Below are 13,548 nucleotides of genomic sequence, written 5' to 3' on the forward strand. Positions count from 1 at the left end.
AATTCTCGGCTCTTTTTTATTTTCTTATTTGTGAATTTGAATCAAATTAATTTGATTGAAATAATCATAAAAGTGATAATTTATCATGTTTATATAAAAATAACATTTAATATAAATGTGTCATAACGTGTCGAATTCTTCATTTTTTTGAGAAATGACCGATACGTGTCGTGTTGTGTCATATTGCATTTTGGTGTCGTACTACTTAGATTATAGTAATGTTTATACGAACATGAACGGTGTTCAGCTTGATGTGGAATTGCAACAGAAAACTCTTAAGGTAGCGGGTACTAATGAAGTAATTGACACAGATGGTACTTGTAGTAAGGTTGAGCATATATAGCTAACAATTGTTGTAACTACTGATATTGACAAGGTGCATGTGTGATCTCCTGATAGGTACAAACGCAACAATGGTTTTGTTTTATTTGTGATAGAGGAGATCATTTCAAAAAATCCTTGCAGAGCAATTAAAGTGCATGTGAAATTGGCATTTTGATGAGGTCCTCATTCATGGCAAAGTTCAAGCGAAGCTTGGAGTTAAAAAATATCTATGGCGGTGAACCCCTTGTGGGCTATGGAAGAGTTGCGGCAGAATTTGAATTTTGAGTGAAACGATTATGACTTGGCTTAAATATCAAGTCAAGGTGGAGATTGTTAAAATATATATTTTGAGTTTGAGCTTGACAGAGAAAACCCAATCCAAGATCAATTGTTATTCGTGGAGATTTGAATATTTAGAACTATATATTTTACGGATATTCGAAATCGAGTAATCGTTCAAGAAGCGGAGGTCTCTTACCGTGCATTAGAATGCGTGGCTTGGTCAATTCGATCAAGAAGTTGAAATTGGAAGTCTATCTACGACTTTCAATTCGATCTTGACTTGATCAATGTGACAGACCAAGAAATCAACAAATCAACGAAAAAGAGGAAAGTGCAGCTCAGTTGTCTCCTTCTCCAGCTAGGTGTTGACTTCTTTGACCAATCCAAATAATTGTTTCTTCTTCTCCGCGCCGGGGGAGTGTGGTTTCACGAATGCTTAGTCGTGGGTTTTGTTTGTGAATTACATTTAAGAAGATTTAGTTTTCAAGCTAATTAAATCTTACGACTTTATGATTTCTTTATTTTCTATGTGTGATTGAGAGATTATTTCGTAAGGAATTGATGAGCTAAATACTGCATGCATTATTGCGTATAATTAGGGCTTAAGAAACACTAAAAATATTTGAGTAACTCAAGTGTGTATTTTTCGTTGTGTTGTTTAATCTCTAGTAGAATTTATTGCTATTCTCTTCATAGACGTATGTCACTACAATCAAAATAAGTAAATTTGATATTCAAATTTTTTTTTTTATCTATTTTATTATTTGATCACTTTCCTCCTTTGTTGGGGTCAATGTGTTATATTATCCTGCGATATTTGTGGTGGTCTATGATAGGGTAGGTCAATGCAAAAATAAAATTTTCAGGTTTAGCCAGCTTAAAAAATGAGCTTTCCGTGGACAAGAAGCAAGATCTGCTAACTACTTATTGAAGCGTTGTTGCTATCCTCGAAGTCCGCACAAGTGATCATTACTCTAGTCCTAACGCACGCATAGCCTTTTTAGAGGGAAATTGGAAAGGATTAAGCTTAGCTTATCCATCACTTGGAATGTGTGTAAACCATCGTGCTGGACTTGGATTTCAGCATGTAAGTAGCTTTTGTTGGACTGACAGAGTCACTATGTCACCTTGGACAATTTCACGACACTGAGGCGTGGCCGCTCACGGGTCCCGGGAACAAATCAGAAGAGCAAGATTACAATCACTTAGTGCAACCATCTCCTGACAATTTACGATTTTCAAGCAAAAATTCAATTAGGCAACAACGTTCATCAACTAACTCGCGTTTGGAAGAACTAGAGGAACACTATAATGAACAGAATGTAACTGCGATTACCATTTGTTACACAAAATAGTTGAATAACCACCTATGGCCGTCTACTTGATCGATGTTTACCGAGAAAGAGAACAGCTGGTCATAAAATGCATAGTGACTATTGTCATTGATTCAGCTAAAGAACTATGACAAGAAACCCAAATTTCAAGCTTTTCAATCTCATGCGGTTGGTCCAGAAATTGCTCCTCTGACGACTTCTCTGGGTGTGGATGATTCCGTGCACGAACTTCTAAAGCATGCTGAAATCTTTAATATTCTGAATTTGTTCCTGAAGTCAAAGCCGTTTTGTGATCTCAAACCTTTACTGCTTCCTGAGCTGAAAGTCACATCACTTCCTGAACGCCAGGCTGTGCCCTTCCCTGAGCTTAAAACGACTCCAGTCGCATCTCCTACGTCTCTATTTGTAGGATCATTCTCTGTCTCCTGATCACCTTCATATATTGTCTATGCAATTTCCCAAAAACCTCATATAGTAAGTATTCATGAAAAGGCACAATCATTAGATGCAGAGACAGATCTAGATTAAATATTGGGAGAGCGGAGTGGATTGGGAATTTTATTTGTGTGGTTATCTTATCTATCTAAGTTCAGACATTTTAACAAACACGTGATGGGAAATTAAATTAAATGTCAGTCCACCTAGACAATTATCTTCTTAGGACTAGGAAGTCTAACTTCATGACTAATCTACCTAAAGGAGTAAGCAAAGTGAAAAAAGCTGTCTCTCATCACGGAGTTCTTTTTCTACAAAGGGTCGGCAAAACTTTCTGAAAGTTCTCTTTTAGATAGTATGGCGTTATCCAAATATTCAACTCGACTCATCCTATTGATGCACATAAAATGTTACCTCCGCATACTATGAATAAAGCTCTATTTCTCAATGTTTTTAGTTTATACTACGAACAGCATTCATTGTAGTCAGGGTGATAACACTTGTTAAAATCTAATAAATTGCCAGATGCAAATTGGGGTTATATTCTGCTAATTCTTGTAAGAGAAGATTATCTGTAAATTAAGTGTAAACTGATGCAAAGATTGTCTTCGGTACATTGATGCCAGAGCAATGGTGCAGTTAATCTTATTTTTTACTTTTCATTTATCAATGCTAAAGTAAGTTAGATCTCAAGATCTCTGATAAATTTTCGTCCTTGAATTAAAAGATATATTTTCGTCCATGTACATTTCACAACAATATTAAACGTTTTACAATTTGTGTAGTTTTACCTAATAATAGCAATCAAATTGAAATTAGAATAAATCATTTTTCAAACCCTTGCATTAACACACATCTACTCTATATTGTTGAAAAAGATGTCGCACCTTATCTGATTTGGATTCAAAGTTTGGTGTATCCGGAAAAATCTCCTCTTTGTATCGCTTCAAAGTGATTCCAGAAGGGTAGGTTGCAGCAGAATCTTTGATAAAGTCTCCACACCCTTGTATTTCGATGAGGCAATCATCTGGTATATTTGTGCAAGAATCATCAATCAACCTTCTCAATGACGTGCACCCTTTTACATTCAAGAATTTTAGAGACTTTAGCTCGTGAAGGCCCTCAACATTGGTAAGCACATCGCACAATAGGATTACCAATTCCTTCAGACTCTTTAAGTATGATAACCCATGTATTCTTCTCAAAGATTTGCACCCAAGCACAAAGACGAATTCCAATGATTTTGAAAGACCCACGACTTCTATTTCAACGAGCTCTGGACAAGATGACACATGCGCTCGCCGTAGCTTCCTTAATTCCAAAGGAATAGTTAATCTCTGAAGCAGTTTACAACCATAAACAGTTAAGAACTCCAATTGTGGAAGTCCATCAAGTGGAATGTCTTTTACTTCACCATAACATAACTCTAAAGAAGACAAATTTCTCAATCTCAAGCAGGAGTGGAGTAACTCTTCCCATCCAATGCTAAAGGATGCTAAATTTAATCTCAGCAGAGAGGATGGAAGCTGCACAAGGGTTTCTAGGTCTAAGTGAGACAAAGTAAGCTCTTCTAGCTGAGAAAGAGAAGCCAACTCAGGAGGTGCAGGGACGTTTAACAGATTTAACTCCAACTTCTTCAGTTTAGATAACCTCCCAATCCACCTTAAGTTGCTTATTGTGATTAGGCTTGATTTGTCTGTATTACGAGAGCCATCACTTAGTAGCAGTTCAACCAAATTGGTAAGGTTAGATAGATTAGGGACTAAGAGCAATGACTTAGATTCAAGAATTAGTGTTTTGAGGCGATGAAGCATGTTGATCGTCCTTGGAATTCTGCTAATGCGGGTATGATTTAAATTTAGGATTCTTAAATACGACAATTCTCCAATTCCAATAGGAATTTCACCTTTCATTTCATCACGCCCAGAAAGATCCAGCTCTTCAAGATTTTCCAACATGCTAATGCCACTAGGTAACTGCCACACATGATGCTTCAGAGAAGAAAATCCTTTCGATAAACATAAGACGCGTAACGATTTTAACTTTCCAATGGAGTTGGGAAGTTCCCTTATTCCCATGTCAGTTAGAAGAAATGACTCAAGTTTCACTAGTCTCTCAATGGAGTTTGGAAGTTCAGCAATCCCCGTACGAGATAAGTCTAGCTCAATCAATGAGGTAATGTTTCCAAATGAGCCTGGAAGTTCTCTCAACCTAGAACACCCCCTCAATGAGAAGCGCTTAAGCTTCACTAGTTCCCCCACTTCTTCAGGCAAATCTAAGAGACACTTGCACCATTCAACTTCTAACTCAATCAATGACTTTAGATCTCCAATGAAGCTTTCAATTCTCTCTAGCCTATTGCAGTGTGCTAGAGTCAACTTCTCTAAACCCAAGCATTTAGAGAAGTTTGGGATTGAAGTTATGCCATCACACCCAGTAAGAGATAGAACTTTCAAATTATGTGCTCTCTGTAAAAATGGATTGCATGTCAGTGTAAGAATGATTGCATAGCACACATTGGGACTATTAGACTAGAATTAGGATATGTAATTTACCTTGATCAAGTCCCATGCTTTCGAATCATCCGCGAAACCATTATTGTCAAGTTTAAAAACAATGAGATGATCCAAAAACATATTATCCGCCTTAAAATTCTGATGAAGAGGATGCCAAGAAAACCATCTCAATTTTGAATGACACTTTGCAAAGTCCCCAACATAGGTTCCATTGTGTAACTTGAGGAATCTTAGGTTTTGTAACCTTCCAAACTCTTCATTTGTAATCTCCATGGAGTCATGTAGTCCATCTATTTGAAGCACTTGAACCTTGTCCTTCCTCTACAAGTGAAATTTTGCAAGGATGTGAAGAAGGTTCTCAACTTCCAACCATAATGTTTTACAACTTGAATTATAGTAACAAAAAATGTTTCACAACTCAAATGGGCAAGAAAAAGTGAAGAGTATCCTACACGAAAAGAAATCCTTAAAATGGGACGTTTTCCATTTACCTCTTCGGTTCTAATGATTTCAAGAGCCTCTTTTGCAGTCCACAACCTACTCCGCTTTCCAAGGTCACTTGGAGTTTCTCGACGAACAATTTCCCTTCCCAAAGCTATGAGTTGATCATGCATCCAGAACTTATCATTATCCAATATCTTTATCAAGCACCTCTCAGTAAGCACTTCAATTCCTCTTAGGGGATAAAATTGACAATCGTCCCACATGTAAATTGCATCAGTCTTGTTCTCATTGGAAAAGAGGCACGCTATATCGAGAAAAATTTGTTGTTGATATTCGTCTAGGTCATCATAACTAATCCTCAACTTATCTAGAATCTCTTCCTCGGGTACATTCTTTAACCTGAGCAATGTCTCTTTCCAAAATATCTTCCGTTTCCCATTAAGTAACGAACCTATCACTTTAATAGCCAAAGGAAGCCCTCCCATACTTGAGACAACTTCACTTGAAAGCCCATAATCATCATCCAAAGGGAAGTCTCTACCAAAGGTATGTCGACTAAAAAGCTGAAATGCAAGACCATAATCCATCTTTAGCATCTCATATGGTAAAATTTCACCTTTAAATCCCTCAACTTGTAGAACAGTTGTGTTTCTCGTTGTAATAATTATTCTAGATCCGGAATGTAATGAGTTATTTCCTATAAGTTTCTTAATATGCTCTTTATTATCAACATCATCCAGGACCACAAGGACCTTCTTCGTACAGAGCATTTCTCCAATCCTCCTCATTCCTTGTTCACCATCCTTGACTTTTTTTGCGAATCCAGAACCGACAATGTCAGACAGTAATTTCTTTTGCAACTGAACTATGCCCTCTTTGGTCAACGAGCTTTCTCGGACGTCATCAAGGAAGCTTCTACAATTCCCAAAGTTGGAAGATAGTTGATTAAAGACGACCTTGGCAATAGTTGTTTTACCAATGCCACCCATTCCGTAAATTCCAATGAGCCGCACATCATGATGGTTGACATCTAATAAATCTATCAAGTCTTTTACCCGATCATCAAGTCCAAGTAAATGCTCAGTCACTGATTTTTGTTTTATTTCCAGCCTCTCCAAAACCTTTTCAACAACCAACTTGACAATCGCTGCTTGGCTGCCATGGACATTAGTGCTTTCATTAGTTGACTAGATTAATTCATACCCATGCATCACATGTGGAATGTAAAAATTGTAACTTAAAAGGATTGAAGTACATCATATAAGATATATGAATTCACTGAACAATCAGTATAGGCTAATTTAGTACAATTGACTTGGTACGTTTCTCATGTATGAACATAGAAATTTCTGAATGACCAAAATATTGCAGATAAGCAAAATTTCAACATTTATAGCTAAGCCTAGAAAAATTTCAGCACTCTTAATAGAAGAATCTCATGAACCGAGATAACAAAGACAAATATAAAGTTATCCGCTGATTACTGCTATTCGGGGAAGACTTCAGAAGAAATTTTTGGGAAGTTTAAAAGCAGATGATGTACAGTTGAATAAGAGCAGCAATTGGAGGTTTTTATTTTTTCTTTTTTCAATATTTTTCGTTAAAAAAAAATCATTTGACAGAGCACTGTTGTTTTCCCTAATTGAAAAAGGAAGAAGTAGGCTGGGATCTTAGAAAGAGTATTACCCTTGATCCTTTTTCACATTCCATCCCTTGAGTTCATCAACCTCTACAAGAGCCTTTCTCCATGCCTTGACTTCATCTGGAAACTTGTGCGCATGTTCAAGTAAAGCATTGCTATATTGTGGAGTCTTAAGTTTAACATCCTCAGGTTCCACATCGAGAAAAATGGGAAGGATACTTTTTCTACCCTTTGACTTAGACACGTTATGTACAATTTGCGCAAGCTCACGTAGACACCATTTACTAGAAGCATAACTTTGAGAGAAGATTGGTATGTAGACTACGGAGTTGTTGATGGCACATAGAATGTTCTCACTAATCACTTCACCAACTCGGAGTTCATCTTCATCCCTGAATACGCAGACTCCCACATCCACCAAGCCATGGTAGAGGAAATCTGTAAATCCATAACGAGTGTCAGGTCCTCTAAAACTTAAGAACACTTGGTACTCACCTCCCAAAACTCGTGTGGCATCACCACTCGTTCTGGCATCTGAGTTTGCCATAGCTAGGAAGCTTACGATCTCCAGAAATCTCCCTGCCCTAGATAGAATAAAAGGTAGGTGTGGCCTGCCAAGCGAAGAAATGAGCTGAGCTTCTGGATATGAACTTGGCAATGGGTGCCAAGACCTTGAAAACTTGGCCGGCTCATTTTAAAGTCAAATATAATAGTTTATTTCCCACCAAACGTTCTGCATTGGCAAGTAGATACCGGTAAAGCTGTCCAAAACTTGGGCGGCTCATTTTAAAGTCAAATATGATAGTTTATTTCCCACCAAACGTTCTGCATTGGCAAGTAGATACCGGTTAAGGTAGCCTGGCCAAGCCATGAAATGAGCTGAGCTTCTGGATATGAACTAGGCAATGGGCACCAATACCTGAAAAACTTGGCTGGCTCATTTTAAAGTCAAATATAATAGTTTATTTCCCACCAAACGTTCTGCATTGGCAAGTAGATACCGGTAAAGATGGACACGAGGGGTGAGCGCATCCGATTCAAAAGTCCTTTCCTAAACCACTACAAAAAGCTCCGGTCTTAACGCCCTTACTACTGCTGTGCTGCCTTTCCTCAGGTTCGTAGCCCCTTAAGTCAGAGATGCGGAGTTTCTGGTGTCAGTCTTGCTTAATCTGGAATCAAATTAAAAAAAAAAAAAAAATCAAGAGGAGAAGGGGAAGGATAGTGCAGTAAGACAACAAGGGCCGTGCCCCTCGTTAAGATCTTCAGCCAGAGAGTGGCCCTCGGACAAATCTGAGGCGAGGATCAGTGGCCCTCGTCGCTTCCACCTACATGTTGAAGAAGACCGAAGAGGCATCTGTGCTGGACGGCAAGGTCGTGGATGTCGCAAAGCTTCGGGACTCGGAGAAGCATGTGTACAAGGACAGCCTGTCGAAGAAGAACGAAGAGGACAATCTCCCACTTCCGCAAAAGCTTCTTGAGGATGCAATCATCCAATTATAGGCAAAACTAAAAGGAAATAAATGCATTCTCATGAAATTCGTGAATTAATTTGGTTTATTGTGGAACGAATTCGTTTAGGCCAAACTATGCAATCCAGACTGCAGTAGAAAACCACTTTTAGATGGAGACGCATACATTTATCAGAAATGAGTTTCTATTTAATTTTTCTTTTCTTTAGATTTTGGTTCTTTTCCATTTTTTTTTTTTAAATATTGAAAACAACTTTCTATATTAGAATGGCCACATAAGAGATCACGTCAATATCTCTAATAATCCACTTGCACTTTTAACTAAAGGACCAACTCGAACGAAACAAGTAGATAGTCTAGGGACTCAATTTTAAAAATGAAATTGATGAGGGATCTAACTGAATATTTCTCAACAGTTCAGAGACTTCCTATTACTTTGTCCTTTCATTTTGTGCATATGATAAGGCTTGTAAATCAACTTGCACAAAACCAAAAGCCCGTGCAACGCAGGGATGGATTGATCGGGAACTATATAAGGAATGGTATTTTCAAAAGCTTTGAAGCTTTACAGACTACTAGTAGATACTAATAATCGTTGGGGAAGAAATTTTGCATTGAAATATTTTGTATACAATAAATTTCTTGTCAAGAACGATGCGTATAAGATATTAATAACGCATTATTGAGGAAAGAGTTCCAAAGATCCCCTCGAAATGGCACCTATTTCTCAATGTTCATTCAATTTACTTCACAATAGCGTTTAAACTCGATCGCTTTGACTCAGTAACTCACGAAGCGATATGCGTGTGTCAAAGTTCTTCCAAATTCGACTTGCTCGAACTCGATCACTTCGATCCAGTAACCCATGAACTCATCTTTGTAGAATGTCCAACTGAGCTCATCTTTGTAGAATGTCCAACTGATGATCAGGTGTTCGTCACATACACGTTTCATGCCTTTTCTAAGAGCATTTTAGTCCAAAGACCAACGTAACCGTAAAATATATATTTCCAAAAGAGAATTATACATTAAGATATTTAAAAATATATCGATGAAAAACTTATTACCAAAATAGTCATAAGAATTAGACACCTTTGTTCGAAACAATACATTTAAATAGACGCTTCTTCTCACGTTTTTAGAAGTAGTTTAGACAAATAATTTTTAAATAAAATATATGCTAACACCTCTTCTCAAAATAGGGAAACTACCACCAAAAACCCCAAATTATGTTACTTATGACAAATTTACCTTGAACTTTCTTTTTGTGATACCAAAAACCCCAAACTATGCTACTTGTGATAAATTTACTATGAACTTTCTTTTTGTGATACCAAAAAACCCCAAACTATGCTACTTGTGATAAATTTACTATGAACTTTCTTTTTGTGACACTGAAAACCCCTAACTATGCCACTTGTGACAAATTTACTTCAAACTTTTTTTGCCACTAAAAACCACAAACTATATCTATTGTGACACATTTACCTCAAATTTTCTTTTTGCGACACAAAAATCCTGAACTTGTAATTATGTGACGCATTTAAACTCTTCGGCCAAAGGGCATTTTCGTCTTTTTCCTTCTTCTTTTTTTCCCCTTCTTCTCTCTTCCTTCCGCCATGGCCAGCAAAGGGAAGCTAGCAAGGGCCCCCCTTGCTCTTGCCCAATGCCGGCAAGGGTAGCGCTCACTCAACTCAAGCGAGGGCTGTCCTTGCCTTGCCTAGGTATCCACCATAAGCCTTTCCTCGTTTGAACTGACATCATATTGTTCTATATTTGTTCGAAGAAAATCTTAGCCAATTCCATGCGTTGAGGAAGAAGCTTCGGCGAACTCAAGCGCCTTGAGCAGAAGGGTAGAGTTCGTGAGTACATGAAGCAATTTTCGGAGCTGTTGCTGCAAATCCTGTCCATGACCGAGACGAAAGCGTATCATCAATTCATGAGTGGACTCAAACCATGGGTTAAGCAAGAACTCAAGCATTTTCACGGGGCGAATCTTGGGACGGCTACATCCATGGCTGAGTCCCTCGTGAAGTACAACCCGCCATCCATGGCTAAATTAGATTCTCAACCGAGAGAAAAGGCTAATGGTAGGGGAGTTCGGAGTCGGTATAACTGTCCAAACGGGGGCAAACCACTATTGGTCCCTCCTAGAGCTAAACCAGAGTTGAGCAATGGGGGATATCAGAAGACCTACACCTACAAGTGCTTCTTCTATGATGGGCTGAACATGGCTTGAGATTGTTCAAAAAGGGGCAAATTAGCGGCCCTATGTAAGAGGATGAACCGCGAGAGGAGGTGCGGTTGGGTTCACTATGTATCCTTGACTTAATCAAGACCAAGAAGGAGGGAACCTAAATGAATGATGTTCGTGGATATAAAGATTGGAGGTACCACGATGAGTGCACATGTGGATATCGAGGCATCCGATCTCTTCAAATCCCAAGAGGCCACGAAGAAGTTGAATCTTCTGATCGAGAAGGGAAGAGCCGGTTGGCTCAGAATAGTGAACTCCAAGGAAGTACCTACTAACGGTGTGGCTAGGGACGTGGAGCTTCACCTTGGTATATGGACCAGCAAAGAAGACATCGAGGTAATCCCCCTTGATGATTACGATTTCATGCTAGTTCTTGAATTCCTCGACAGGATTAATGCGGACGTTATGCCCTTTGCTGAATGTATATGCATCTTGGACAAGCAGTGCCAGTGAATGGTTACAATCTATTGCGAGTCGAGAAACAAAAGGAAGATGCTATCGGCCATACAGTTGTCAAAGGGAGTCAAGAAGGGTGAGGTGACCTTTTTGGCAGCATTGAAAGAGAAGGACGCGCAAAGAGGCGTCACACCGAAGAAGGTGACCCAAGTCCTCAACACCTTCCAAGATATGTGTGACATCCTGAATTTCTCAACCTGTTTTCTACTGAATTAATCGGGCATTTCGTTGATGCGTTTATAGGGCTATTCTCGGAGCCGATCACTCTTGAGATAACTAGGCTATCTGGGTAAGTAATTAAGAGAATTTAAGGCAATAAACTTGAGAGTTCGATCAAGAATCGGCTTCTCGACCGTGCTCATCTTTAGAGGCCATTGCGGCACAGTTAAAAATCGAGTTAAGATCAAAGATAGGTCTGTTCGACTGAGATGTATGACCGATCGTGGGTGACTCCACTAAATTGGAAAATTCTCATCGACCGACACTAATTTGATTTTTACTATCGTTTTGGTACCCTGTGTTCGTAATTGAATCCTCGAGATTTTCACGACAATCGAGAGTTGCCATTGAGTCGAATGGGTTCATAGTGGTTCGAAGAAAATCGACCACGGGTTATTTGCCTTAAAAAGTTCTGAAAGCCACCTGGTAGCCTAGGTTACGCTAAAAACGCGCCAAATGGAAATTAACCGTCGATTCAAGTCCGATTTCAGAAATTGAAGGTTCTGTCATGTCACAATAAATTTTAGGAGACACAACTCAGTCTCAGAAGATTTTTCTGACAATAGAGACTTTTTGGGAAAAAGTCAGATTATGGCCGTTTTTGTTCAGTTGAAGCCGGAGATTAATTTTGATGGTGAAATCGAAGAGTTTGGAGGATTCTTGGATAAAGAAATGATCAATTTGATAATGGAAATATCAATTGATTTTGCGAGAGTTAATTGAGAGAAATTCAAAAAGGGAAATTGGATGCAAAATGTCAGGGTAGACCAAGTGCTTTAATTTGGATCTTCCTTTGTTATCTAGGCACCAATTCGAAAGAATTTGGGATAAGAATTTCTTAATTGAGGAAATTCTTTTCTTTAAAAATGTCTTCCCAATTCTTTCCCTTTTGGCCAAGCATCCAAGCACCTTTTCTCTCCCCTTTTTTCCTTTCTTTCTTTCTTTTTCTTTCTCTCTCTCTCTCTCTCTCTCTCTCCCGTGCGAGAGCCTCCACCGACTCCCCTCCTTGCCGTTTCCAATTTTGCTTCTCCTTCTCTCTCTTTTTCCTCTTTGACTTTTCAACTCTTATCTCATTCTCTCTCTCTCTCTCATTTCCCTTTCTCTCTCTCTCTCTCGACTCTTCTTCCTCCTCACGGTTCAAGCAGAAGACAGAAACAGAGACAGCATGCCTGGAACCGTAGAAGCTCGCCGTCGCCACCCGCGCTCCGCCACCCGCGCGCCGCTCGCGCTGCGCCGTCCGCCCCTCGTCTCCGCCTCTCGTCTCCCCTTTCAGCCACCGTCGAAGCTCTTCTCCTCCCCCTCTCTCGTTTCGTGTGAAGCCCCGACGGAAGCATCGAGCAGCACCGCCGAAGGAGCAGCGGCCAACCGCTCGAACGCCGTCGCACCGGAGTTGCCGCGCGACGCCGCGTGCTCTACCCGGCCGCGTGTGCCGCTTTCCTCTACAACCCGACCCCTGCAACTTCTGTTCGGCCTCTGTTCAGCCACCGCCGGACCGCCGCCCAGCTCCGATCGGCCGCCGTGTAGCCTTCCCGGAGCTCCGCCCATCTTTCCCGACCTCTTGCCGCCCCCATCCCTCTCTATTTCTCTCTGTTTTGCAGCGAACCAGCAACCCTGTCGTGTGGGTTTCCAGCCGGTTCGTGGTTGATTTCGGGCCGTTTCGGGCCCCGAACCCGAGGCCCGCTTTGGAATTTGTTGTTCCTCGCGTCGCCCCCGTCGGATTGATACGCTTTGCGTGCGATTCCGGTGAGTAATCTCACTAATCCCGGATTAGTTGGCTAATTATGCTTTAGGTTGGTTTAGTTTTAATTAATTATGTTTAGGTTGTTAGATTAGAAGTAATTAGCAATTATTAGTCAATTGTGATGCGATTTAGATAAATTGATTGTGCAATTAACAAGTAGACGTGGTCTACTATTTATTGGGAGTGTCTCGGGAATTTTCGGACCTCTAATTGAGCTTCAATTTGATGATTCGGGCCTAAGTGAGATTTTTGGCATTTAAATATTAATTTTCGGAATTAAATTAAATAATTATTTATTTTCCGAAAATTCAAGGGAGATGGTCTGGAACCGGAATATTATGAGGATGACTGTGGTGAAGTCCGTTTATTTAATTGGACTTTATTTTAAGCTAAATGGAATTTTTAATATTAATTAATTTTCGAAATTAA

General features: G+C 39.6%; 1 protein-coding gene across 1 annotated transcript; it reads right to left on the reverse strand.

Annotated features, from left to right (window-relative positions):
- Window positions 1-1,891: 1,891 nt before the first annotated feature.
- LOC120291313 (disease resistance protein RPV1-like) lies at window positions 1,892-7,619 on the reverse strand. The gene is made up of 5 exons (XM_039308526.1): window positions 7,022-7,619; window positions 5,383-6,490; window positions 4,931-5,212; window positions 3,263-4,843; window positions 1,892-2,386 (listed from the first exon to the last, which is right to left on the reverse strand). The coding sequence occupies exons 1-5, from the start codon at window positions 7,522-7,524 to the stop codon at window positions 2,102-2,104; spliced, it is 3,759 nt and encodes a 1,252-aa protein (XP_039164460.1). The 5' UTR covers window positions 7,525-7,619; the 3' UTR covers window positions 1,892-2,101.
- Between the last annotated feature and the right edge of the window lie 5,929 nt (window positions 7,620-13,548).

This window comes from Eucalyptus grandis, chromosome 3 (genome assembly GCF_016545825.1).
Source record: "Eucalyptus grandis isolate ANBG69807.140 chromosome 3, ASM1654582v1, whole genome shotgun sequence".
NCBI lineage: Eukaryota > Viridiplantae > Streptophyta > Magnoliopsida > Myrtales > Myrtaceae > Eucalyptus > Eucalyptus grandis.

What these genes read in the sequence shown, in the direction of transcription:
- LOC120291313 (XM_039308526.1), bottom strand. Translation starts at nt 7,524, where the DNA reads ATGGCAAACTCAGATGCCAGAACGAGTGGTGATGCCACACGAGTTTTG. An exon ending in AATGTGAAAAAGGATCAAGG is followed by an intron (nt 6,491 to 7,021) that starts GTAATACTCTTT and finishes TGTCCATGGCAG; the next exon opens with CCAAGCAGCGATTGTCAAGT. An exon ending in AAGCATGGGACTTGATCAAG is followed by an intron (nt 4,844 to 4,930) that starts GTAAATTACATA and finishes CCATTTTTACAG; the next exon opens with AGAGCACATAATTTGAAAGT.